Source organism: Bufo gargarizans, chromosome 2, assembly GCF_014858855.1.
Source record: "Bufo gargarizans isolate SCDJY-AF-19 chromosome 2, ASM1485885v1, whole genome shotgun sequence".
NCBI classification, from domain to species: domain Eukaryota; kingdom Metazoa; phylum Chordata; class Amphibia; order Anura; family Bufonidae; genus Bufo; species Bufo gargarizans.
The window spans coordinates 674018855-674045427 of NC_058081.1; the positions used below are offsets into that span (position 1 = coordinate 674018855).

The window sequence follows — 26573 nt, forward strand, 5'->3', positions numbered from 1 at the left end:
TCCACAGGTTAGGGGATAACTAACTGGTTGGTGGGGGTCCACCTGATGGGACCCCCACCGATCATGAAAATGGTGGTTCCGTTCCCCAAATCCAATGGAGTGGCAGGTCGGGCATGCAACCTGCCATTTCATTGCTTTTCTATGGAAGTACCAGAGACCTCAGAGAACAGAGCTCAGCAGTTTCCAGTGGTTCCAATGAGAATGAATGGAGTGGTAGGTTACATGCTCGACCGACCTGCCGATCCTTCAGAACGGGGGAACGGGACTACAGCTTTCGTGATCGATAACTGTCCCAGCAGTTGGACCGCCAACAATCAGTTTTCCCCTATACACAGGATATACTTGGCACAAACCCTTTAACACCACTTTCAATCTATTGGTCCCTTATCTAGAAATGTATTTAGTACAATTCACAGTGGATACAGTCTGTGCCACGCAATATTATCTTTTGATGAGCACATTGCCAGTGTAGATTTCAGTTTGTGGCGTGTGAACGGCACAAGCTATGGCAGATTCATTAAGAAGCATGTGTATGAAAAGCCAGTCTTTAGTCAACGTGCCTCATTGTCCTTTAGGTACCTCTAGAAGGCAGTTGTGTCTGCTATACATTGTATGCGTAGCCTCCTGTAGATGTACTGCTAGTATATGTGATTAGGAACATGTCTCTTCTGGTTCTCCTGTAATGACACTAACATTCAGTAATTGGGATAAAATAAAAGCTAAATTGGAAATTGCCGAGATTTTTGCATTTCTTCCTATACTTGAAGACTACTCAGCATTTCACAAAACCTTTGACGTGACAGAAGTTTTGCTCAGTAGGGGTCCAGTTGCTGAGACTAAAACGAAGGGAAGCTGTATTGGGCTTTGCTCAGATCTCCTTGAAGAGCCATGTGTGCGGTATATGGACTCATATACTTTATATGGATCCATACACTAGAGAACAGCGGAAGGGGTGCATTCCTTTTCTGAGTGCTTCTGTCCCTTTGTTTCAGGAATCGGTAGGCATCTCAGGTAGTGTTGAGCGAATCAAAGTATCCGAAGTGAACTTCGATCCAAATTTCAGGGAAAATTCAATTCGCCAAGAAGCCGAATTTCCTTGTCCTTCGCGGTAACTAATCAATTTTCCCTGAAATGGCGGTAAAATAAAAAATAAAAAAATCATACTCACCTCATCTATTTGAGCGTGAAGAGAAAGCTGTGGGTATCTTAGTTTAAGATCCTGCGCATATCTCGTGCACGGTGACGTATGGCGTCATCACGCTGGCCAGAGTGATGATGTCATGATTTTGTGCTGGATCTTAAAGCAAGATGGCTATGGCATAAAGTAAGTAATATTTTTTATGACTAACTCCTGGAAGGCCTTAATATTAATCTCAGATGCCGCGATCAGTGATGAAAGTGGCATCTGAGGGGTTCAATTACTTACAAAGAAATGCACTTTGTGATGAAGTAGTTAGTCTCAAATCAATTTTTTTTTTCCATTCGCGAAGCAGCCATATCAAATTTTTAAGAAATTCTCTCATCTTTAGTCTCAGGATCCAAATACTCACCAGTCAAAACTATCAGTGATTGTCAGAGTGGTCATCATCATCCACGTCAAAAGTCTTTGAAACTTGTATTTGTATGGCTGTAATGTACTGCAGCTCAATAATCCAGGGACACATCAACTCCTTTTATGATGACATCATTTTTTGGCAAGACACAGAGGCTTTTACTGTGATTGTATCATTATCACACTACTTAGTACGCCGCTTTCCGGAAACACATTAATGTACATTCAATGGCTAATCACTGAAAAAAACTCTGACAATTCACATTTAGTTGATTTTCTGAATTCTCAATATCCCACCTTGCCTTGAATGGAAAAGATAATAGACCTATAGAGATAACCACTGTGAGTTGCTACAGTGAGGAATCCATACTGCAATGGCAAATACAGGCGACTTAAAACTTTTACAATGTTTGAGAACATAGGATCGTTGTGATCATCAGTTTCTCTGAGACCCTTTTGACATTCCCAAGCAGGGTGCAGGGATATAAAAATTATGAATACAATAGTTAATGCACCAAATTCCTGTCTCCACTACTCCAGCAGTATGGTGTGCCATCTACACACACATCACCACTGCCAGCCAATCTATGCCCTCAGCAGTGATGTCCACAACATGTAGGCACAAATAAGATCTGTGTTTCTTTCTTCAGTACCCCAGAAGGACTGCTGCAAACAGTTAATTACCATTGTTTCTTGAGTTAAATGTTGTGATTTGTTGGGTACATGACACCTTGACAAATTGTATTAGGTTGTTAGGAGATGGACTGGGTCCACCTCTTAACCAGTTACACTTGAGGGAGTCTAGTCTGAGCAGTGCAAGAAGACATGTGTGTTACACCTCCTGCACAACCAGGCCCAAGTACAAAAAAAAACCTAATCTCTGACCACACAACTGCTCAGAAAGCAGCCATACTACCAAAGTACCCCAGACAGAAAGAGAGACTAGACTTCTAAGAAGGTCTATGTAATAAATCTCCTGGCACCCCAACCGGGTACCTCCGTCGATAGATGCTCCTAGTGCTTCCCGAGGACTCCAAGCACTCCACTTGACACCGTAAGCACTGCAGACCCCACGAACCGCCGAAGCTTGGTTGAGGTCTCACTCACTGGTCTCATTAGACCAGGGGTTCAAAACTTAGTAAAAGTCCTTTGTGAACAAAGGAAGCCTGGCTGATGAGAGGGCCCATAGTCCTGGGGCAAGAGGCTGGTAGCCAGGCTTCTCCACCACCCAGTGGCGAGGTTGGTTTCGTCACAGTCTAGAACTCACAAGGCCATGCATTGGACTCAGATAACAAGGTTTTGTGCTTGCTTATGTCAGAAAGACTTTGCTGATCTGGTGGGGAATATTGTTAAAACATCCTACCACACTTAGAGATTATGAGCCACCAGCAGGGGTGGACTGACCATTCGGGCACTTAGTGTACTGCCAATATAGGCAGATACTCTTCTAAAGCACATTAGAAGACGGTCCGGGCATTATCAGCATATTATCAGGTGTCGGTATACCTCATACTATCATGTTATCCGGAGGATACCGTCACCTATCAGCCATAAGTGCCGGAAGTACTGCCCACCTCGGCACCTATACCCGAATATGGAGTGGAACGCAGAGACGTACGTCATATGGAATGCACAGACCGGAAGTAAGATATCAGGCAAGGAAGGGAGACCTCTAGTTGCGGAAATACAATAAACAGGAAAATGATACTGCCCTGAGTAAGTGGTGACATGTCTGTAACGGTCTGTAATGTACAATCTGCCCTGCAGGATGGCAGTGTACAGTGTTAATGGCGTTTAAATGCCCATCATCATAGGTGCAGATGTGGACAGGTGGCACTGTGACAGTTACTAGTGGCATAGATGTATTTTACACATGTAGCCTACCTGTGCTCCCACCTCCTGTCCCCCCCACTAGCAACCCTGCCCCCCTATTCTGTCCCCCACTAGTGACCCTGCTCCCCTCCTCCTGTCACCCCACTAGTGACCCTGCTCCCCTCCTCCTGTAACCCCACTAGTAACCCTGCTCCCCCCCACCAGTAACCGTGCTCCTCCCCACTAGTGACTCTGCTCCCCCCTTCTCCTGTAACCCCACTAGTGACCGTGCTCCCCCCTCCTCCTGTCACCCCACTAGTAACCCTGCTCCCCCCACTAGTAACCTTGCTCCCCCACTAGCAACCCTGCTCCCCCTCCTCCTGTCACCCCACTAGTGACCCTGATCCCCCCTCCCCCTGTCACCCCACTAGTAACCCTGCTCCCCCCTGTACGGAGAGGAGCCTGGCTGGAGTGTGGTGAGGCCTAGCTTTGTGTCTGTCCCTCTGTGTGGCTGTTTCTCCCCGTGTGTGTGTCTGTCCCTGTGTGTGTGTGTGTCCCTGTGTGTGTGTGTGTGTCAGTCTGTCTGTCCCTGTGTGTCTGTCCCTGTGTGTGTCACCATTACCATGCACACAGTATTCCTATGTCTTGACCCAGCTGCATCAGGATGTTTTGTGCAGGGAAAGAAGCAGAAGATGGAAGAGGAGGCAGCGCCGCCAGCATGGAGTCTGTGGGAGAGACACAGGGAGGCACACTAAGGACGTAGGTAACACTATCACATTATCAGGACTAGTGTTATCTGTGGTTTTACATAGGACTGCAAGTAACACTACCAAATTTTCTGTACTCAGATAGCCATCACTGTGTTATCTGTGTTGCTACATAGGACTGCAGGGGACATCTACTATGTTATCACTGTGTAAAGGGGCCCACTGAGACTTTATCGCCCAAGGGCCCACATGAGCCTGGAGCCGGAGCGGCGCGATAAGTGTGTGGGGCTGTGTGTGGGTGTGGCTTGAGGGTCAGCGGGACACAGGGGCCCAATAATCTCCTAATGCCCGGGGGCCCTATGAGTTGTCAGTCCACCCCTGGCCAGTGGCCACTAGTATATTAGTTCTTCACCCTTCGGTCCAGAAGGACTTTACTGTATGCCCATGGTTCTGCGGAGAGACTGCAAAGTATCTTTAGAGAGAGAGAGAGTGATAAGCACCATTGCTGCTGCTGTCTATACGCTGCTTCTGAGAGAATATTGCACTGATAAAAATGTGGAACTGTGCCTTGCTGCTATTTGTACTACTACCCTATCATCAAGTAAATAAAAAGAAACTTTAATGTGAAAAACAGGCCTGATCATTGTGTACATCGTTTCACTGGTCCCACCTTGCACCCAGCAAAACATCTAACATCAAGGGCACCCAAATTGGCAGCAGACAGGAGCCCCAGTACCAGGGTGTGCCCAGAGGGAAATAAGGGTGCACCCTCCAGTCATTGCTCAGACTTAGAAAGCGCTAGAGTGGAGATTGCCACCATGAGCACTAGCATCACAACTACTACTTCCTTTCTTCATGTACTTTCCAGCAATCCTCTGTGTTGATTCCTGGATGTGGTGATTGGAACAAGAGGAGATAGCTAAAATATGGCTGCTTATTGGTTCTTGGCTTGTTTTGGTAAGTTTTTGTTGGAAGGGGATGCAGCAGTGCAAAACCATGGGAAGGGGGGGGGGGGGGTCGTATTATAGGGGCTCCATGTCAGGTAGATATGTAAGCATACAGCTCAGGGGCTACCTTTGGGGTGTATACTAACATAGCATAAAATACTTCTAGGGTCCTACAATATGATTTAAACAATTTTAAGGACACTTCTTGGTGTAATGCAATTTCATGTGTCGAAACAATGGTATGAACAGGTCTATACATATTACATAAATATCAGTGGGACCTGCCAATATCAGATGGACTGGCTGACCATCTAATGTGTATTGGGCCTCCCAACTGTCCCCTGCTGCCAGATATTGGGGCATCTGGATTTCCACAAGCCGATTCCTTTTGTTCTTAGGGAGTTGGGCCAGCAGTGATTTTCTTCCTTCTCTCCTTTTGGTCAAGCATGCATGTATATGGGTGATCAGGAGAGATACGTGTTGGCCAACCAAGTGCTCTGATGACAGTAGAAATTAGAGAATTGATTCTAACAAATCAATTCACCTCATTAGCCATTTCACAGGTGATGATGTGCCCACCTGCCATATGATAGACAGGGCCGGACATCCCATCTTACCATGTCAATCTCCTGCCTTCACCACTGACAAAGCTCAAACTCATCTTTGGAAGCAACTTTTTGTTTCACTCCTCTGCAGCCAATTTCTGGCTGAAGAGGTGACCTGCTCCCCTTGCGTCTTGAAAAATGGTCAAGTGATGCAAGGGAAGCCATTTACTGCTGTGGCATCAAACAGAAAGTTTACAACCAAGATGCCAAGTGGAGCAGCCAAGCCTATGGAGCGAAGGGGCCTGTAACCAGTGCCAGTAAGCAGGTAAGTATGCTTTCCCTTAGTACCGTAGGTCTGCCCAGGAGGAGGATTTACCAACATCCCCAAAGGTGCACAATCCTTTGTGAAATTGTGCAATTTCATTAATCAGAAATGAACAGATATTTACAACTTCTTATTGTGAGTTATTATTTCAAGTAGAAAGCTGTAAATCTCTTGAGAGGTAGATTATTACAGAAACAACAGGAGCTCAACCACAGATAGCATAATGGAAAGGTAATATCTGCCTTGATATTAAGCTAAAATCTCAAAGGGAACTAGAAAGCAAGATGGAGCGAAGCCAGAGAATAACCAATATCTCATATTTAGGAGTGGACATAGTTTTTCTCCTTCATTTTAGTGGGAAGAAGAAGAAGACTAAGAAAGCGGTCATTTCTTAATAATGATCAGAGATCCATCAGATACTGTAGAAGTCGAGGCAGAACAGTAATACTAATTGAAGATGTATTCTTTATCAGCCTTGATTTTCAGACGCTTCTCTTCAATCAAATCAATAATGGGGCAAGGCTGGATTCAGTATAGCGTCTTCTACCTGCTTCTTCTAATAACTTCAGGTTCAGGTGAGTACATTATGGATGAATTGAACACGTAAAGCCTTAGATCATGAGAATCCTCTTGTGACAATGTAACATACCATGTTTACATTTGTTGCATTATGTCAAGAAAATAGAAAAAATCCCCCAAAATAGGACACGTGGCAAGGTCCTCATACACCACAGCTTCACCAGTCGTCTATTAAACCAAAGTAGGTTGAACAGCTCCTTTATTCATAAATCCATCTGCTATTCCATAAAAAAAATCTGAAATCAGAAATACCTTACATATTACTTTCTCCCATGTTCAGGCTGCCACGTCTCCGTGCATTACAATCCACGTGCACCCAGTTGGCATTTCCATATAGAAACATCCACAAGAGCTGGAGCAGCAATATTGCAGACAGCTGAAGCCCGATGTTGTCAAGCAAATATGTAACTTATTACTGATTTAATTGTTTTTATGGAATATCAAATGGATTTCTGAATAAAGGAAATGTTTAATCTACGTTGGTCCATAGAAACTAGAAACTTCTTTCTTTAGTACATTATTTCACAAGATTAAAAAAGTCAAATTTCAGTTATCATATCACCCATCAAAGAATATGTATTTTAGGAAAAGTTTGCTAATAACACATTCAGACTCACAGGTATGTAAAAAATAAGTGGAGGTCAATGAGCTTGAATTGATTCCCTTTACAGAGGTTCAGCCAAAAGGTTTTGCTGTTGTAAGTACTGTTCTTCTCAATACTATATTAACTGTACTGCTCTATACATGTACTGTACTGCTGTCTATACTACATATACTGTACTGCTCTCTCCCTGTACTACACGTACTGTACTGTTCTATAAACATACTGTCTCTGCCTGTACTACATTTACTGTACTGCTTTCTGCATGTAATGTATTTCTCTCTATCTATGCTACATGTGCTGTACTGTTCTATACATGTACTGGGCTGCATTATAGATGTACTGTACTGCTCTCTATCTTTACTAGCTGTAGTGTACTGCTCCATACTGAACATGTACTTTACTGCTCTCTACTTGTACATATACTGTACTGCTCTCTACTTGTACATATACTGTACTGCTCTCTACCTGTACTACATGTACTGTATTGCTTTCTCTACCTGTACCATATGTACCATACTGCTGTATACAGTCAGGTCCATAAATATAGGGACATTGACACAATTCTAACGTTTTTGCCTCTATACACAATCACAATGGATTTTAAATGAAACAAACAAAATGTGCTGTAACTGCAGACTGTCAGCTTTAATTTGAGGATATTTACATCCAAATCAGGTGAACGGTGAAGGAATTACAACAGTTTGCATATGTGCCTCCCACTTGTTAAGGGACCAAAAGTAATGGGACATAATAAAAATCATAAATCAAACTCTCACTTTTTAATACTTGGTTGCAAATCCTTTGCAGTCAATTACAGCCTAAAGTCTGGAACGCATAGACATCACTAGATGCTGGGTTTTATCTCTGGTGATGCTCTGCCAGGCCTCTACTGCAACTGTCTTCAGTTCCTGCTTGTTCTTGGGCATTTTCCCTTCAGTTTTGTCTTCAGCAAGTGAAATGCATGCTCAATAGGATTCAGGTCCGGTGATTGACTTGGCCATTGCATAACATTCCACTTCTTCCCCTTATAAAACTCTTTGGCTGCTTTTGCAGTATGCTTTGGGTCATTGTCCATCTGCACTGTGAAGCTCCGTCCAATGAGTTCTGAAGCATTTGGCTGAATATGAGCCGATAATATTGCCCGAAACACTTCAGAATTCATCCTGCTGCTTTTGTCAGCAGTCATATCATCAATAAATACAAGAGAACCAGTTCCATTGGCAGCCATACATTCCCACGCCATGGCACTACCACCACCATGCTTCACTGATGAGGTGGTATGCTTAGGATCATGAGCAGTTCCTTTCCTTCTCCATACTCTTCTCTTTCCATCACTCTGGTACAAGTTGATCTTGGTCTCATCTGTCCATAGGATGTTGTTCCAGAACTGTGAATGCTTTTTTAGATGTTTGGCAAACTCTAATCTGGCCTTCCTTTTTTTGAGGCTCACCAATGGTTTACATCTTGTGGTGAACCCTTTGTATTCACTCTGGTGAAGTCTTCTCTTGATTCGTCTTCTCGTGTTCGTTTCATTTCAAATCCATTGTTGTGTTATATAGAGCCAAAAATGTTAGAATTGTGTTGATGTCCCAATATTTATGGACCTGACTGTACATGTGCTATACTGCTCTCTATAGTACATGTATTGTACTGCTCTCTACCTCTGCTACATATACTGTACTTCTCTCTATAGTACATGTACTGTACACCTTTATACATGCTATTTTATTTTGTTACTTATAATTAGAACAATAAACCTGCTCTCTATGGTACATGCATTATACTGCTCTCGACCTGTACTACATGTACTGCCCTATATACTGCATGAATTGCATTACTCTCTGTACAGTACTGTACTGCTCAATACTACATTAACTGTACTGCTCTCCACCTGTACTAAATGGGAACTGGTTTAGTTTGCTCTCTGTACTGTCTTATCCAGTCTCCAGAAAGTTTTTCAGTGCAGCAGGTGACTTTGCCACACTGAAATGGACAAGGTTGTCCTCCACCGATGTACAAAATATCACTTTTGTCAAAATGAACCATGCATGGATTGGTGAGGATTTTCAGACACCTCCAGCTGAGGCCGAAGAATAGATCTGCCCTTGCTGACTGTGGCTATTAATCACCGGCCCATTCCACCACTGCTACTGTCTGGCTGCCTACCATCATTTTCTGTACCATATGGCTGCTGCGACCGCACCATCACAGCTGCTACGTCCTGTTGCTAATCCCTTACTGCCACTTCCATTACTACTACAGCTACTTATAACTTACATTTTTGCTACTTATTTTCTTGGTTCGGTCCCCATCTTATTTTGTATGGGGTGCAAAATAAGATGGGGACCTGGTGGGGACATATAAATAATGAAAAACATATTAATTAGTAGCTTGCATTAGTGTTATAGTGTTATAAGCTATATTTTATAAAAGCGTGGAAAGCCATTTACCAGAAATCCCTTTAATATATTTGCTTATTTTTCTTTACTCTACAGTTTTTCTTATTTTAAGTTGACATTTTGGGAATTCTCATTCAAATTTTTCCCAGTTAAAAGGCTGTCAAGTTACCAGTATATATTGTAACCTGTGCACTTGTTCTAATATATTACTTGCTTGTGGTTTTTGGACAGGAGACAAAGGAACCATGAGAAGTGCTGAATATTTAAATTTGACCCAGGTCCGTCTAGTGCACTCCCTGTTACAAGAATATGAAAAGGATCTGAGACCTGTAAGGAACTGGAAAAATAGCACCATGGTGTATATAGACCTAACTATATATGCTATTACTGCCGTGGTAAGTACAGATAGCTGTCTGTCCCCCAACTGGACTTTTCATTTAACCTTATAAATACCATAATTGAAAAAAATATGAGGTTCGTTTTTAACCAACATAAGACTAAGCTACAGGCAAGAGGCAGACTTATATTGGCCCTGCAAAGCAATCTAAAAGCAATGTCATATTGTAGGCAAGTCTGAATTGGTAGCAGGTAGGACCAACACAAGTAGGCAGAGTCGGCAGACCATCTGTCGTAGCCACATTGGCAGTAGGTGGGGCCATTGCAACAATACAGTGGCATTCTCCTTTAAGGTAATATGACAGAGCTCTTTGAATCTTGTATGCAGCACTGTAGGCAAATATGAAGCACCATTATTTTAAAAATTTAGTCCTTGGGATCGCCATAACATAGTGACATATTGAACCTCAGTGATATATGGGGCATCATTCTAACACATACAGCAGTAGTAGATAGCACCTTATGTGAAGAGCCGTACTAGTGAGGCCACAAAATATATAGGCTTCAAGGTCTTCAGTGCCATGCATTGCTGAGATACTGATTTTTATTTATATATATATTTTTTTTTGGGCGGGGGGGAGTATTATTATGTGATAACCTGACCAGTCTCCCTGGATTCTTCCTTGTGGAGCCCAGTACAAAAGAGAACATTATCCATGAGCTCCTCCTGGTGTTCCTTTAACATTTGCATTCAAATCTCAATATTTATAGCCAGGGTGGAGGCCTTTAATTTCTTACTGTCAGAGAACCTCTTATAATTTATATAATATATGTAGGTATTTCTTATTAGACTGTGTTCATATTGATAGAGTAATGTGGCAATATTGGCACTATGTTAGTGGGGTCCCTTACGCTTGCATTCCCATCCATTTACAACAGAACAATTGTATCCATCATAGATATTTAAGCCTCAACGTAAATATGAACAGATTTTTTTTTCTATTCTTGGATGACATGTTTGCTCCTTTGCAGGATGAGAAGGAACAGCTGTTATCAACATGGTGCATATATAATCGGGTAAGAGAACCAAGACTTCACCAGCTTCCTCCAACCTTACATTATAAGGGCATTCATCATATATCCAAGAATTTGTGACATTTTTACATACATGGGAGTCCATGCTGGGGAAGAGAAGTATGGAGTGGTGACTGACCACTCCACCCAACTGTAGGTACAGAGACAGCCCAATACTCTAACCAAAGTACTTCATTCTAGCAATTGCTGGGGGGTTCCAGTGGATGGTCCAACTCCATCCCCATCTAATATTAGGACTCTGACCACAGTCAATAGTTGGATAGGTGACAGAGCTAAGCCTATCCTTTTGATTCACTTCAAGATAGAGGCTTTTGTGTATGCCATGTGCATACCTGTTATAGTTGATGTGCCATTTGTGAGTTGTTTGTCATATTCATTTATTCCACCCCTCAGATATAGCCTTCTCCTCACACTGCAGGGTCTCCATGTTTTCATCAGCTTGAGTCTGTCTTCTCTCTCCAGTCATTTCTCTATTCTCTGTCAGCTTTTACAAGCAGGAGGCAGGGAGACCAGTGTGCATCTCCAGAACGACACTGGAAAGTCAGCAAACACAGATGGTATAGAGTCCAGTGATGGCTAACCTTGGCACTCCAGCTGTGGTAAAACTACAACTCCCAAGATGTCCCCTTGCTTGGTTGCTCTCAGAACTCTATAGAAATAAATGGAGCATGCTGGGAGTCGTAGTTTCACCACAGCTGGAGTGCCAAGGTTAGCCATCACATATAGACAGTTGGTATGAGTCTGGAGTTTTATATTGCTGCAGCTAATTACTGTTTACCCTCAGCTACTATATATCTGCGCCCATGGTCCTTTAGATAGGGGAGACTTTATATGTTCAGCAGAATTCAGAAATATACAGAGGAAAATGGAAGTTGGGGAGGGGTGGGGCCTGTGAGGTGCTAGATGGTGATGTCATCTTGTAGTTCACAGGAATTCAGTCACATGGCAGAGAGTGATCTCCTGTTTCCAGATTAGAGCGAGCTCTAGAACGCTGGTTAGACTTGAGGTCACATGACCAGATTCCCATAATGCAACTGAGTTACAGTGTAACAAATTAGAAAATTATAAGTACAATGAAATAAATAACATTAGTAATATTATTTAATCATATGTTCTCTTTAGTATTGGAAAGATGAATTTCTAACATGGGATCCACTGGAGTATGACAATATTTCTCTAATTTCTCTTCCCTCTCTGGAGGTATGGGTCCCGGATGTGTATATCAATGAATTGTGAGTATAAACACTAACTCCTTGTGGATATTGAAAAAAAATGAAGCAAATAAGTTTCCTGCTGTTGAAATGGAAAAAGGGCTGCCACAAATAATAACACAGAGAATCTCTCTGTAAGAAAAAAAAAACAGCCAAAAATCTGATTCGACCCAAATGAATGAAAGTTAAAGTTGCATCCCAATCTGAATTTTTAGGTGGTTTGATTTGGGCGAGTTTTAAATAAAAAATAAAAAAACATTAAATAAAGTGTAGAAATAAAATAATTTGACTTATAGGAAACCTCAAGGTGTCATATACAAATTTTCTGTCCAGTTCAGGTAGAATCAATTCAAGTCTGAACAGAATCGCTAAACTGATTTGTCTGAATCAAACCCTAATAGAATTTTGAGTAATTCATTAATCTCTAATAGGTGGAATTTATCTATCCTCCCGATCCAGAAAAATGGGAAAAAAGTTTTGCAAAAATTAGTGACTTTTTGCCCCTTTTGAGGATGAGTTCACACTTCAATTATTTGATCAGTTATTTCCATCAGTTATTGTGAGCATTAACCAGGTGTGGGTCAAAAGCACAGAACAGGAGACAATCTTTTCATTATACCTGATCTCTGAGTAGGCTTCACTACTGGTTTTGGCTCACAATAACTGATGAAAATAACTGACTAAATAACTGAACTGTGCCTAAGCTGTGCTCACCACTTTTATAAAAAAGAAAAGTGGGTGGAGTCACAGGCAGAAAGAGTGTGGTCTAGGGGACCTAACAAATTTTCCATTACTGTCATAAATTATACAAAGAATCTACCTCAGGTAGGAGCAAAATTCTACTTCCTAACACACAAACATTTTAAGTGGAATGGTCACAGTGTTGTGCGTGCCCGTAGAAGAAGAGAGTTTTGATTAAATATAACATGACACAGACAAATCACATACAGAATAATAGAGAGTAAAAAGTAAATAAACATCACTAGCCTGAATACAATATGGGGTAGGGCTCCGGTCAGCCATGCTATAACACATGGCTGTCTACCACATTATAACACATGATCAACACCCCAGGGTGTATAAGAGATAGGGCAACTCAATACTTACATCCTACCTAGGATGAAGTTCCAAGTGGAGTCCCAACTAATATATGTGTGTAACCAGAGTTATATTCCTCGTTCCCACCCCCAGTGTGCATCATGCATGTCCTGAGATATGTCTCTGAGATCACTACGTAGGAATGTGATCTTATCAATAGAATGGGGGAGGGGTGACTATTCCTAGCCCACTACATTACAAGGAATATCTTACACAGAATACTAACAGTAATATAAAAGAGAGAGAAATAAAGGGAACAGAATTAAAGGGGACAGAACCAATCAGTATTTAAAAATACCCTTACAATACATTCCACCCCTGGTGCTTCAACTCAACTTGAATTCATTGTCAACAACCAATCTCAGGACCTATTCTACATAACATAATATAACCCCTAGTCATTTGACAGAAAACCACTTTGGAACCATTGTATATCTACAAAAAAAAAACTGTGTGTTGGACTAACAAGAAGTATCTTTCACAGAAGTCTTCTTTACTTCTGATCTTTTTCTTGGATCCTAAACCTACAAAGTCTCTGGTGCAAAGTCCATTCTCCTTTTTTTGGTGTTCGTAGCACCACACAGCAACACATATGTGGTTTCCAGCTCTTTGCAAAGTTCAGTCTCTTACCCCTCCTTTGTGTGTGTTGATGTGAAGGATATTGCCGGTGTAATCACAATCTTTAGTGCATGTTTCAGAGTGTCCTTTTAGTGGGTGTAAGACAGTCCGTTACCTTGCCTGTGGGAGGAGCATTAACATTGGTACCTCCTCCCCTCACTGGTCTGCAAGTCATTACATCAGACCTGCTGGTTGATCAGGAAGTCTTGGGCAGACCATTACCTTTGAGGTCCACCTCTGGACAGCCGCGGCAAGTCCTTGTTCAGCATGGCAGACCAGTGATTTAAGTCGTTTTTTGTTGGGTGGCCTAATGTCACCGAAAGCTGTGTCTTACCACAGCTGGTGTCATTGACTTTGACAACCCCTGAACACTGCTGAGGTCGCCAGTCCTGGCTCCGTTAAACAGCTGATACAACCTGCTCTTAGGAAAGAGGTACTTAAACAGTTCCACAGAGTCTAAAATATGTAATTAACTTTAGTTTTAAAAAATCAGTCCAGAGTTTAAAATTCAGTCTATGTCACGAAAAGCTGTTGATGGGGTGAATTTAGTTTTCTCTTCACCCCTGCATCAAATTCATAAAACAAAACAAATGTTCAAAAGTCCTTATGACTTTTGTCAGTCCAACACTGTATTTGAATAACATTTACCAATGATACCATCAAGGTCCTTTTCAAAAGCAAAAAAAAAACTTTGCTAAACCCTAAACCTAATCTAATTATCTGTTATTAAGATTACTCAATATTTTTATAGTGACATAGTATATAAGGCCGAAAAAAGACATTTGTCCATCCAGTTCGGCCTGTTATCCTGCAAGTTGATCCAGAGGAAGGCCAAAAAAAACTGTGAGATAGAAGGCAATTTCCCCCCCTTTAGGGGGGGGGAATTCCTTCCTGACTTCAATCAGGCAATCAGAATAACTCCCTGGCTCAACGACCCCTAGCTATAGCCTGTAATATTATTACGCTCCAGAAATACATCCAGGCCCCTCTTGAATCCCTTTATTGTACTCACCATCACCTCCTCCTCAGGCAGAGAGTTCCATAGTCTCACTGCTCTTACCGTAATAAAACTTCAAAACAAACATATATATAATTTTTACAAGTAAGGCTCCATTCACACGTCCGCAACGTGTTTTGCGGATACACGGAGCCACGGATCTGCAAAACACGGAAAGCGGCAATGTGCTTTCCGCATTTTGCGGACCGCACATTGCCGGCACTAATAGAATATGCCTGTTCTGGTCCGCGATTGCGGACAAGAATAGGACATGTTCTATTTTTTTGCGGAAACGGAAGCACGGATGCGGAAGTGCGGATCCGCAAATGTGGATGCGGAGAGCACATTTCGGCCCCATTGAAAATGAATGGGTCTGCACCCGTTCCGCAAAATTGCGGAACGGATGCGGATCCATTTTGCGGACGTGTGAATGGACCCTTATAGTGATCCTCATCCTCATTCCTCACCATTCTTCAACACATTAGATAAACAATAGCAATTATGGATTAGATGTTCAAGTGTCGTCGAATGCAAGATAACACTACAATATTTATCATATCACAATGTGATGTAAAACAAAAAAACATACATTTGTTGTAATATGTCTAAACTTGCTCAATGTCATCTGCTAGTTTATTACCAACCCTAAAACTGGACGTAATTAATATAATTTTTTATTCATGAACCTTCTTAAGTAACTAGTGCTGCAATCTTGTATCATACCTAATGAGGTTTTGTGGCTTACTCTGCACTTAATACTCTTTGGCATCTTGGTTTGCAGATGTACCTAGCTTTCCTTGATGTCCTAAAGAATAAACTCTTCATGAAGGCATACACCAGAACACAAGACTTCTTTCATGGGGTGCCCTGTAATTAGAGCATGGACTCCCTCCCCTCTATGTCATCTAAGTCCACCCCTTTCAGTTGGACAGTACAATCCTCTCTCTTCTAGTCAGTCTACGCTTAACCAGTCATGAGGACAGATCTCTGGTGTTATCAGAACATTTAAAGGGAACCTGTCACCGGGATTTTCGGTATAGAGCTGAGGACATGGGTTGCTAGATGGCCACTAGCACATCCGCAATACCCAGTCCCCATAGCTCTGTGTGCTTTTATTGTGTATAAAAAACCATTTGATACATATGCAAATAAACCTGAGATGAGTCAGAGCTTGAAAATATGACTCTACTCTGGTCACACAAGTAAGATATGACTCTTTTATGTTAATTTGCATATGTATCAAATCGTTTTTTTTACACAATAAAAGCACACAGAGCTATGGGGACTGGGTATTGCGGATGTGCTAGTGGCCATCTAGCAACCCATGTACTCAGCTTTATACCCAAAATCCCGGTGACAGGTTCCCTTTAACATGTCATAGTAAGCATATATTACAAACATACAAACAAACAAATCTGACAATACAGACATGAACACGTGAAGGGCTCATAGGAAACGTTTCATTGAATTCAATTAAAAAAAATTGTATAGCTAAATAAAAAATTTGGCACCAATAAAAAACAAAAATCTCCCAATACTTTTTTTTAATTCCCATTGTATAGAATATATATATATAAAAAAAAATATTGTACTCCATATATTCACATTTTCATTTATCCATTTCCTGCTACAGCATATTGTATTCATATCCACTCAAAGATTATACCCACGCCCTTATACTTGAAGTACAGATTGCACACACAGTTCTGCTAAGCATCCATCAAATACTTCACAACTGCACACATATTCAACACAACTGCAACTTAAAGCTACACCCATTCACATTCCACGGAATGATTTATGACTCTCAGCTACACAGCTTTCCTGGAAAAAGATACACACACCCAGAATTACTAATAATCTCTATTGCTGTTCAGCCATTACTTGCCAATGCCTTCTGGTCTTCAATCTGTAATCAATCAAAATCCTATAACAAGACAGCATTCAAGTTATAATAATAAAACAATTTTCTTAAAACCAAATCATTTTATATGACTGAATTGGTGGTGCACGTAAGGCTGGGTTCCCACATTACAATTAGCTGCTTGGGAAAGAAGAAAAAAACATTATTAAAAAATCTTCACTTTTCTGTGTCTTGTAAAAAGCTATTGCATATCACTTACTAAACACCCTACATTTCAGCAATCTTAGACTCTATTTGTCTTACTCCTCTGTCTGATACCTCATACCCCCTTCCCCCCAATCCAAACCAGTCACTTTTATATGTTTCTAAGCAAAACAATCAGCATTGCAAAAAATCCAAAATCCCTTATCTAAGGAATGTTTGAGCCTAGCAAACTATGTCTCTTAACAAATGTTCTCAGTTGAGGCTGGGGTTTGGGATCAGCCCACTGCAGCAGTCAGTCCCCCTTTCCTGACTATTATCTCTCAAGAATTCTACTTCAGGGAAAGTAGGGAAAAAAAGAGCAATACAATCAGACTAGAGGGGGGATGGGCCATAAAATACCACTATCTATGGGTCTATGTCCCTTACACAAAGAACAATCCACAAATATCCACCATCTTCAAAGAAACCATCTGTACATCTGTGCCATCTGAAACCAGAACAGAGATATATAGTATTTTTAACGCCTTCACTGTCTTTTTCTTAGTGCTAGCCATAGATCTATTGGCACACACTAGGTACAATGCTTATTCATTATTAACTGAAAAACAGTCCCTGATATATCACACTTACTGTCCTTTAGTGCATATATTTGTTACAAACAAATAAATCTAATCTCTAATACTATGGCCAGGACTCACAAACAGCATTAGAGTGCCAAAGACATAAACCGTTCATTTCTGAACATTTAACACAAGTGCCGTTATGATCATTGTAGACATTTGTGCGCTTTCCTCTTCCTAGTGTCATCAATTACACAGTACTGTTACAAACTCATCAGAAGCCCCCTCAACTTTACAAGATCTCTGATGTCCACAATCTGCAAGCTCTCATTACACAAAGTCTTACAGATTTTTACTAGAATCTTTTCAGGCATACAACTTCCAAAAGAACCTTGCTAGATTCTACTGAGCCTACTACAGCCCTACTCAGAGCTCATAACATATTTGCACAATATATGCAACCACTAATAATGTGCTAGCAGATTAGTAGAATCTTGTGAATGCTCAGGTTCCCATTTGGAGTGGCAGGTCCAAACTCTCCTCTCTGTGAAACATACTAGCAACAAAAAAGCATATTCATAATTTAAATCCCACTTCTGACACCAACTGTAATGTGAATTCAAAAGATTTGAGAACGAATAAGCATATACAGGCTAAGTGAATAAATATATTTACTAAGTGTCATTAAATATAACATAACACAGACAAATCACATACAGAATAATACAAAATAAATAAGCGTTACTAGCCTAAATATGCAATATGTGGTAGGGTTCCAACTAATATATGTGTGTAACCAGAGTTATACACCTCGTCCCCGCCCCTGATGTCACTCATGTCCTGAGATATGGCTTTGAGATCACTACTCAGGAATGTGGTCTTATCAACAGAATGGGGGATGAGTATGCTTAACCTACTACATTACAAGGAATATCTTACACGGAATACTAAAAGTAATATATAAGAGACAGAATTGAAGGGGACAGAACCAATCAGTACTTATAAATGCTCTTACAATACATGACTGCATCCCGATTGTGCTGTGGCAGTATCCTACATATTTTCATGCTATGTAGACTATGCTTGTTACACAATAATCAGCCCAATCCATGGGAAAATGTAAATTGCAGTCCAGTACAGCCACATGTTCAGTATAATTTTTGGGTAAATTTATAATGAAAGTCATACTAATAATGACTCATCTTTTCCCACAGTGTGGAGTCAGGAATAACCCCATCTCAGAATTTTCTCTACATTACACACACAGGACTAGTAAACTACCAAAAATCATTGAAAATGACATCAATGTGTAGGTTCTACGTTTACTACTTCCCTTTTGATCAACACAACTGTACGGTGACCTTTCAAAGCCACCTTCATACAGGTAAGTAATATTATATTCCTTCAGGGCCACTATCAGGGCTAACACAACTGTAAGTGTTATGCAGTTCGCAAATCACAGATCCGCAAAACATTGATCCCGGCCAAGTGCTAGCTGCCAATTTCTTTAGAAATGTCCTATCCTTGTCCATAAAATGTCTATTTTTTTTGTGGTTTCGCAAAATAGACGTGTGGATGCGGACAGCACATGGTGTGCTGTCCGCATCTTTTGCGGCCCCATAGAATACGGATCGGCTGTGTGCACGAGGCCGCAGGCTGTATAAGTATTCCTGCACTTAGGGGCCCAACCAAACAAGGGACCCTGTGAGCCAATTATTACAACACAGAATTAATTAGAAAAGTAGTCACCACTGGACATGAATTTATCTCATGGTGAGATTGAGCCAGTTATCGGGAACAAATGTAAATACAATTGCTCATTCCTGGTAACTGGCTCGTGTAAGCGTGCTGCCCAAAAAACAAGCAAAACACTAGTTTGTCAGGTGATCCATCATTTATGAGGTACAAGAAAATCATTGTTTGTCGGCAGCATATCATCCTGTGTTAACAGTGATGTGCTACCAAAAAACAGTGAAACTTTGCGGGAATGAATGATCATAGTCGAGATTGTTCATACCCATAGAGAACAGATGACTGCTGCATTTAAATACAGGTAACAAATTGGCAGTGATCGGTTAATCCTCGATCACAGCCCAGTGTATTGGGCCATGTAAAAAGGCCCTAAATCTGTAGCAGTGTAATAAAAAGCAGGGTCATTCAGAGTACTGTATTAGTAAAATGGAGCTCCAAAAACCGATAATTCTATATTATTAAAATAATCAACACAGAATTTTAGAACATTTAATATAATTAAATTATAGGTAATTATTTAACCAGCCAAGACAGATTAAAAATATTTAACCCCTTAAGCATGTGGCCTTTTTTTGCCTTCAGGATTTATTTTGTGAAACTGGAATATCCCTTAATCCTTTTAGGACCAGGTAACTTTTTGGCAGTGACATTTTAATTTTTCCTTAACGGGGTTGTCTCATCATGGACAATGGGGGCATATCGCTATGATATGCCCCCATTGTCTTATAGGCCCGGGTACCACCGCAGGGACCCGCACCTATATGGAGAACAGAGCCCCGAAAGTGAAGAGGGCGTACTGAGCAGCTGGCTCGGCTATTTCCGTTGGCCCCATAGAAATGAATGGGAGTGGGTGCAGCGCATGCGCGGTACGCTCCCTTTCACTTCTCTGGGGAGCCGGCTTGGTGGTTGCTTGACCGGAGTCCTCCAGCAACCACCTTGCGGGGCTCCATTCTCGATATAGGTGCAGGTCCCAGCGGGGACCGGCACCTATAAGACAATGGGGGCATATCCTAGTGATATGCCCCCATTGTCCACGATCGAGAACGGAGCCCCACAAGGTGGTGGCTGGAGGACACCGGTCCAGCCACCACCTTGCGGGCTCCGTTCTCGATATAGGTGCAGGTCCTAGAGATATGCCCCCATTGTCAATGATGAGACAATCCCTTTAATGCTTTTCAAGAGCCATAACTTTAATATCTTTCCATCCACATAACCATATGAGGGTTCGTTTTTTGTGGGACAAGGTGCATTTAATTTAATGGCACCATTTAATGTTCCATATAATGTATAGTGAAACTATAGAAAAATTATTTGGAAAGTGGAAAGTGGAAACAAAATTGTAATTCTGCCATTGAGTTTTTTAAAGGTCTTAATTATATGGTAAAAATGTCATAACATTATTCTTAAAGTCATTATGATTGCAGCTAGACCAAATTTTTATAGTTTTTATATATTTTACTAAAATATATTTAAATATATTTAACATAATATATCTTTGCCTCCCCATTTTTTTTAACACCCATCACTTTTTCTTATTTTTTTCCTCATGGCGGTGTGAGACTTTTTTTTTTACAAGGTGAAATAGAGTTTTGGTTGGTACAATTTTTTGGTTACATTTTTGATAATTTTATCCCTTTATGCTAGGCCAATAAATGGCAATTCTGGCATTGGGATTGTTTTTGGATGCAACGATAGTCACGATACCAATTGCGCTTTTTTTTTTCTTTCATTTTTTTTTTGTCCCCCCCCAATTTTTTTAGTCTCTTTTTCACCCTGTTGTAAGACATGACATGTCACACTGTTCTTTACTATGTCGTATTAAACACAAAAGTCACAATATTAAGTATTGCAATTCAATAAGATACATATGTGTGTTTTAGTTGAACATATTAATGTGTCGTTATGGAGGACATTAGAGGAAATGAAGAAGGATCTGAAGAAGTTTTACAGTGAAGGAGAATGGATACTGCTCGGTATCGATGCCAGTTACGTAGAAGCGGATGATAAAGGGAAAAAATTTGGTTTGCTAGTAGTCTACGTGAGTTCACTTTAAAGGCTTCTTATTTAATCTATACTGTGCTAAATCCTTAGGGTATGTTCACAAGGAGTTTTCGTAATGGGAAATCCATTTCATTGGGAAGTTTAAATGTGGATTTGGCATGGACTCCGAACCAAGAATGAACATGTGACTTCTTTATTTTAATGCTACGACTTTTAAAACCGCCAGGGGGGGTAGATTAACGTCTTAATTATAGTGTTTTTTCCATTGATATCAATGGAGATAATTTAAAAGTGCTTTCAGATGCGGAACCCACACCAAAACCTTGTTGAGACGACTCAGTGATGACATACCCTTAGCCGCCCTAAATACTTTCTATTTTTAGGCATTTTGTTTCCCCCCCCAAAAAATATAAATATTATAGTGGTTGACATAGAAACATCACAAAGCATAGTGATAGCTATGCTGCCTTAGCCCAGCATCTAAATGCCCTTTCTAAGGTAGAAATGGCTTGTTGGCACCCTCCTGACATCCAGGGCACATCAGGGTTGCCAACCAGAATTTTTCTTTTTTTCTGGACAACTTGTCCCAAATGTATGGACAGCCAATATTTTTTGTGAACATGTAAAACTATAATGAATGATAAAAAATTATAAGTAATGCAAGTGAATAGCTCAATATACTGATCATCACTCATTACCAGCATTTACTGTGAGTTATAAAAATATAATTAGCACTGTAATATTCTAATCAAGTACCACCAGCCTCAAAAACATCAAGAAAACATTCTTTTTTTTTTTTACTGACACAGGAAAAAAGTTGCCTATTTTTACGGACTGTCCAGAAATTTCTGGATGGTTGGTAACCATAAGGCACATGTGACACCCAGGTAAAGATTCACTTTATTACTGTATAAATGTATCTACACAGACTTGCCTAGGCAGATGGGCTTGTCAGTGCCCCCTCTCATCCCACTACTCCCAGCACCTGGGGCATGTAAAAGGGTCATCTATAAAAAAAACACTCTGCAGTCATTTTACTTAATGAATATTGATATATTGATGTATTTGTTGATACTGTTGATACTGAATATTGTTGAACATTATGGTTCTTTACTTGGAGGTAGGGTGGAGTAGTCCTATAGAAGAGTAAATATTACAATACTGACTTATACAATACTGACTGATAATTTCTTCATAGCTGAAGGGTAAAGAATAGGCAGAGACCACAGTCCAGGGCGGCCTCTGTTCTGTACCTGGCACTGGTGGGTCTCTTATAGATGAAGATGGAGAAGCTTTCTCTGGGAACTGTCCATTCTTGAGAGTCCTTATATCTGGCTGTGGCACTATACAGAAGCCAGCAGAGGAGACAGGAAGAAAGAGGTGCTAGGTCTAACACCTGATTGGTGGTTCAGATTGGGACCTAACAGTAGGTGCCCGTGAGTGAGGAGTTAATTTCATTTTCATGGACGGCATCAGAGATGTTAATGCTAAAAAGGAAAGGCCCGTGGGAGCTGAGGAGAAGTGAGACGAGGGAATAAGACACATCCAGCAGTACATTATCTCTACAGCAAGGTTGATGCAAGTAAAGCATATGAAAATGACCAAAGTTCTGTTCTTTATAGTGAAATCTAACTCTGGATAAAAGTTCCTAATACCACAAAGTTGCCCTATTATAATAAAGAACCTAGGTTTATAGCTATTCTTGCATTCATTTACATTTGGTACATGTGACACCCAGGTAAGGAATCACTTTGCTACTGTATACCTGTATCTACATGGACTTGCCTAGCCATACGGGCTCGTTGGTGCCCCCTCTCACCCCATTACTCCCAGCACCTGGGGCACATACAGTAGGTCACTAGCTGCATTTGGCATACTGAGTACGATAGTAACATAATGATTGGCAGGTCATTGTCTTAAAGACATACATGCCATGGAGCTCTCACAGACCAAGAACGTAGGGTTTTTGTATGTTTGCTCATTTCCTATTTAGACAATTAATTTGCTCTTTACATAGGTCATCTTCAGAAGAAATCCAACTTTTTATGTTGTGAATCTAATTATTCCCAGCGTGTTTCTCATAATTATGGATATTATTGGTTTCTACATCCCGCCAGAAAGTGGAGAGAGGATTTCTTTCAAGATCACCCTCCTTCTGGGTTACTCGGTCTTCCTCATCATAGTTTCAGAAAACTTACCTGCCTCATCCCGAGGAACTCCAATAATAGGTACGGACAACATCTAATGTTTTTTTACCCCACAGTTTTGAGTGTGCCTCCTTGATCACATGTGGAAATTCCCAACTCAAATTTTTTTATAAAATGTCTAAAAAACATTCATATATCATATCTTTTGGATTATTCACATGACCGTTTTTTTCTGTCCAACGTGCTATCTGTTTTAAAAACAAACAGCACACACCCATATGAGTCAATAAAACTTTTCACACATCCCTTTTTACATGGACGGCCAATCCTAAAAAGCTCAGTGCATGCCCTTTTCTGGCCCATTTTGGATGATCAGACTCACCCATTCAATTGATGGGAGTGAGAAAAAACTGAATGGACTATCCATGTGCTACCCCTTTTTCACAGATCTATTTCTTTGCGGATGGAAAATTGGCAATGGTCGCGTGAATAAGGTTTTATAAATTCAGGCGACAATAAGAAAGACATTGAGAATTGTGTTGTTTACTTTTTAACCCCTTAAAGGGAATCTGTCACCAGCCACCTCAATATCCAACTGTTTACATAGACACATAGCTGTGGTTCAACTGATTAAAACTCTGTTTTATTTTGTTGATCTGAGGCTCCGTTGCTGAGTTATGATACTTTTTCTTAATATGCAGATTAGGCCTTTGGTGCAACGATGTGTAATCATTGCTAGAGATGAGAGAATTTTTCAAAAATTCCATTTGGCCGGTTTGCCGAATTTTTCAGAAAAATTTGGTTTGATCCGAATTTATTTGCAGCGAATTACCTTAAAAAACTGCTATTTCCTGGTTGCAGAGAGCCTTTATAGGAGTTTAGAACACCGTGCTTTGCAGTAACACACATAGGGAGTCTGCTGTGGTAGTGAAATAATACTGTGAGTCAGTATGACATGACACACGTGTTTAAGGGGGTCGCTCTTAGAATCACTGCACACTTCACCTATTTGGGCAGTCACGTGGCCAAAACTGACCAAATAACTGAAGTATCAACTCAGCCTTACAGGAAGCAGAAGAACGTCATCTGATTCCACATAGATGTCTACAGGACCTCTTCTAATAAAGGCTTATACAAGTAGAGCCCCCCAGACAGAGTGGAGAGGGTGTCAGCAGTAAGTTTGTGTCACTGATTAATTTTCCCCATTCTCTGATCCGTCAGAACAATAATCCACAAAAAACGCATCTAGTCTGTGGAGCATCTTCCTTCACTCGGTCAGCATTTGCTCAATAATACATCAGTATTGCTAATGGCAAAAAAAAACAGGAGTGGATCTAAAACAGAGATCACACATAAATGGAATATTTGCATGTCTTCTGTGTTTTGTACCCACTCCTACTTTTGGCTACAAATTCTGATGGGACCATACAGGCATTAAATCTGCTACACAGACAGGATTCATTGTGCGTCTCATTTTTCCTTCCTTCTGACAGTTTAGAAGAAGTGTGAAATAAATGATGATGATGTCAGCCAGGCCGAAAGCAAAAATAGTGGACCAGTCATGAAGGTGGGAACAGCACGAGAAGTTCACAGAGTGGACCTATGACATAGTGGTGAGGTGGAAGCAGCATGAGGAGACCACAGAGTGGCCCAATGACAGGGTCTGGAGGTGGAAGTAGTATGAAGAGGCAGCGAGTGGCACAATGACCGAGTCTGGAGTTGGCAGCAGTATGAGGAAGCCACAGAGTGGCACAATGACAGAGTCTGGAGGTGGCAGCAGCATACGTAGGCCACAAAGTGGCACAATGACCTAGTCTGGAGGTGGCAGCAGCATGAAGAAGCAACAGAGTGGCACAATGACAGAGTCTGGAGGTGTCAGCAGCAGCATCAGGAGGAAGCCACAGAGTGGCACAATGACCGAGTCTTGAGGTGACAGCAGAAGCAGCATCAGTAGAAAGCCACAGAGTGGGACAATGACAGAGGCTGGAGGTGGCAGCAGTATGAGGAAGCCACAGAGTGGCACAATGGCAGAGTCTGGAGATGGCAGCAGCATGAGCAGGCCACAGAGTGGCACAATGACCAAGTCTGGAGGTGGCAGCAGTATGAGGAAGACACAGAGTAGCACAATGGCAGAGTCTGGAGGTGGCAGCAGCATGAGTAGGCCACAGAGTAGGGATGAGCGAACTCGAACTGTATAGTTCGGGTTCGTACCGAATTTTGGGGTGTCCGTGACACGGACCCGAACCCGGACATTTTCGTAAAAGTCCGGGTTCGGTGTTCGTCGCTTTCTTGGCGCTTTTGTGACGCTTTCTTGGCGCTTTTTGAAAGGCTGCAAAGCAGCCAATCAACAAGCGTCATACTACTTGCCCCAAGAGGCCATCACAGCCATGCCTACTATTGGCATGGCTGTGATTGGCCAGAGCACCATGTGACCCAGCCTCTATTTAAGCTGGAGTCACATAGCGCCGCCCGTCACTCTGCTCTGATTAGCGTAGGGAGAGGTTGCGGCTGCGACAGTAGGGCGAGATTAGGCAGATTAACTCCTCCAAAGGACTTGATTAACTGATCGATCTGCAGCTGTGGATCATTGAGCTGCTGATCCTCAATTGCTCACTGTTTTTAGGCTGCACAGACCGTTTGTCAGTCTCATTTTTCTGGGGTGATCGGCGGCCATTTTGTGTCTTGTGGTGCGCCAGCACAAGCTGCGACCAAGTGCATTTAACCCTCAATGGTGTGGTTGTTTTTTGGCTAAAGCCTACATCAGGGTGAAGCTGTCACACCAAGTGCATTTAACCAGCAATAGTCTGTTCATTTTTTGGCCATATACAAAATCAGGGGCAAGCTGCGCCTGTCACCAAGTGCATTTAACCCTCAATGGTGTGGTTGTTTTTTGGCTAAAGCCTACATCAGGGTGAAGCTGTCACACCAAGTGCATTTAACCAGCAATAGTCTGTTCATTTTTTGGCCATATACAAAATCAGGGGCAAGCTGCGCCTGTCACCAAGTGCATTTAACCCTCAATGGTGTGGTTGTTATTTGGCTAAAGCCTACATCAGGGTGAAGCTGTCACACCAAGTGCATTTAACCAGCAATAGTCTGTTCATTTTTTGGCCATATACAAAATCAGGGGCAAGCTGCGCCTGTCACCAAGTGCATTTAACCCTCAATGGTGTGGTTGTTATTTGGCTAAAGCCTACATCAGGGTGAAGCTGTCACACCA

At 41.4% G+C, this 26573-nt stretch overlaps 1 protein-coding gene across 1 annotated transcript in view; it reads left to right on the forward strand.

Annotated features, from left to right (window-relative positions):
• The first annotated feature begins 9715 nt into the window (after positions 1-9715).
• The window catches only part of LOC122926280 (5-hydroxytryptamine receptor 3A-like), a 36715-nt gene continuing 19857 nt past the window's right edge, over positions 9716-26573 (forward strand). Inside the window, exons 1-6 of the mRNA XM_044277654.1 lie at positions 9716-9865; positions 10839-10883; positions 12024-12133; positions 18668-18837; positions 21086-21243; positions 23224-23434. Of these exons, the coding sequence (XP_044133589.1) occupies positions 9716-9865; positions 10839-10883; positions 12024-12133; positions 18668-18837; positions 21086-21243; positions 23224-23434 (844 nt within the window). The remainder of the gene's footprint in view (positions 9866-10838; positions 10884-12023; positions 12134-18667; positions 18838-21085; positions 21244-23223; positions 23435-26573) is intronic.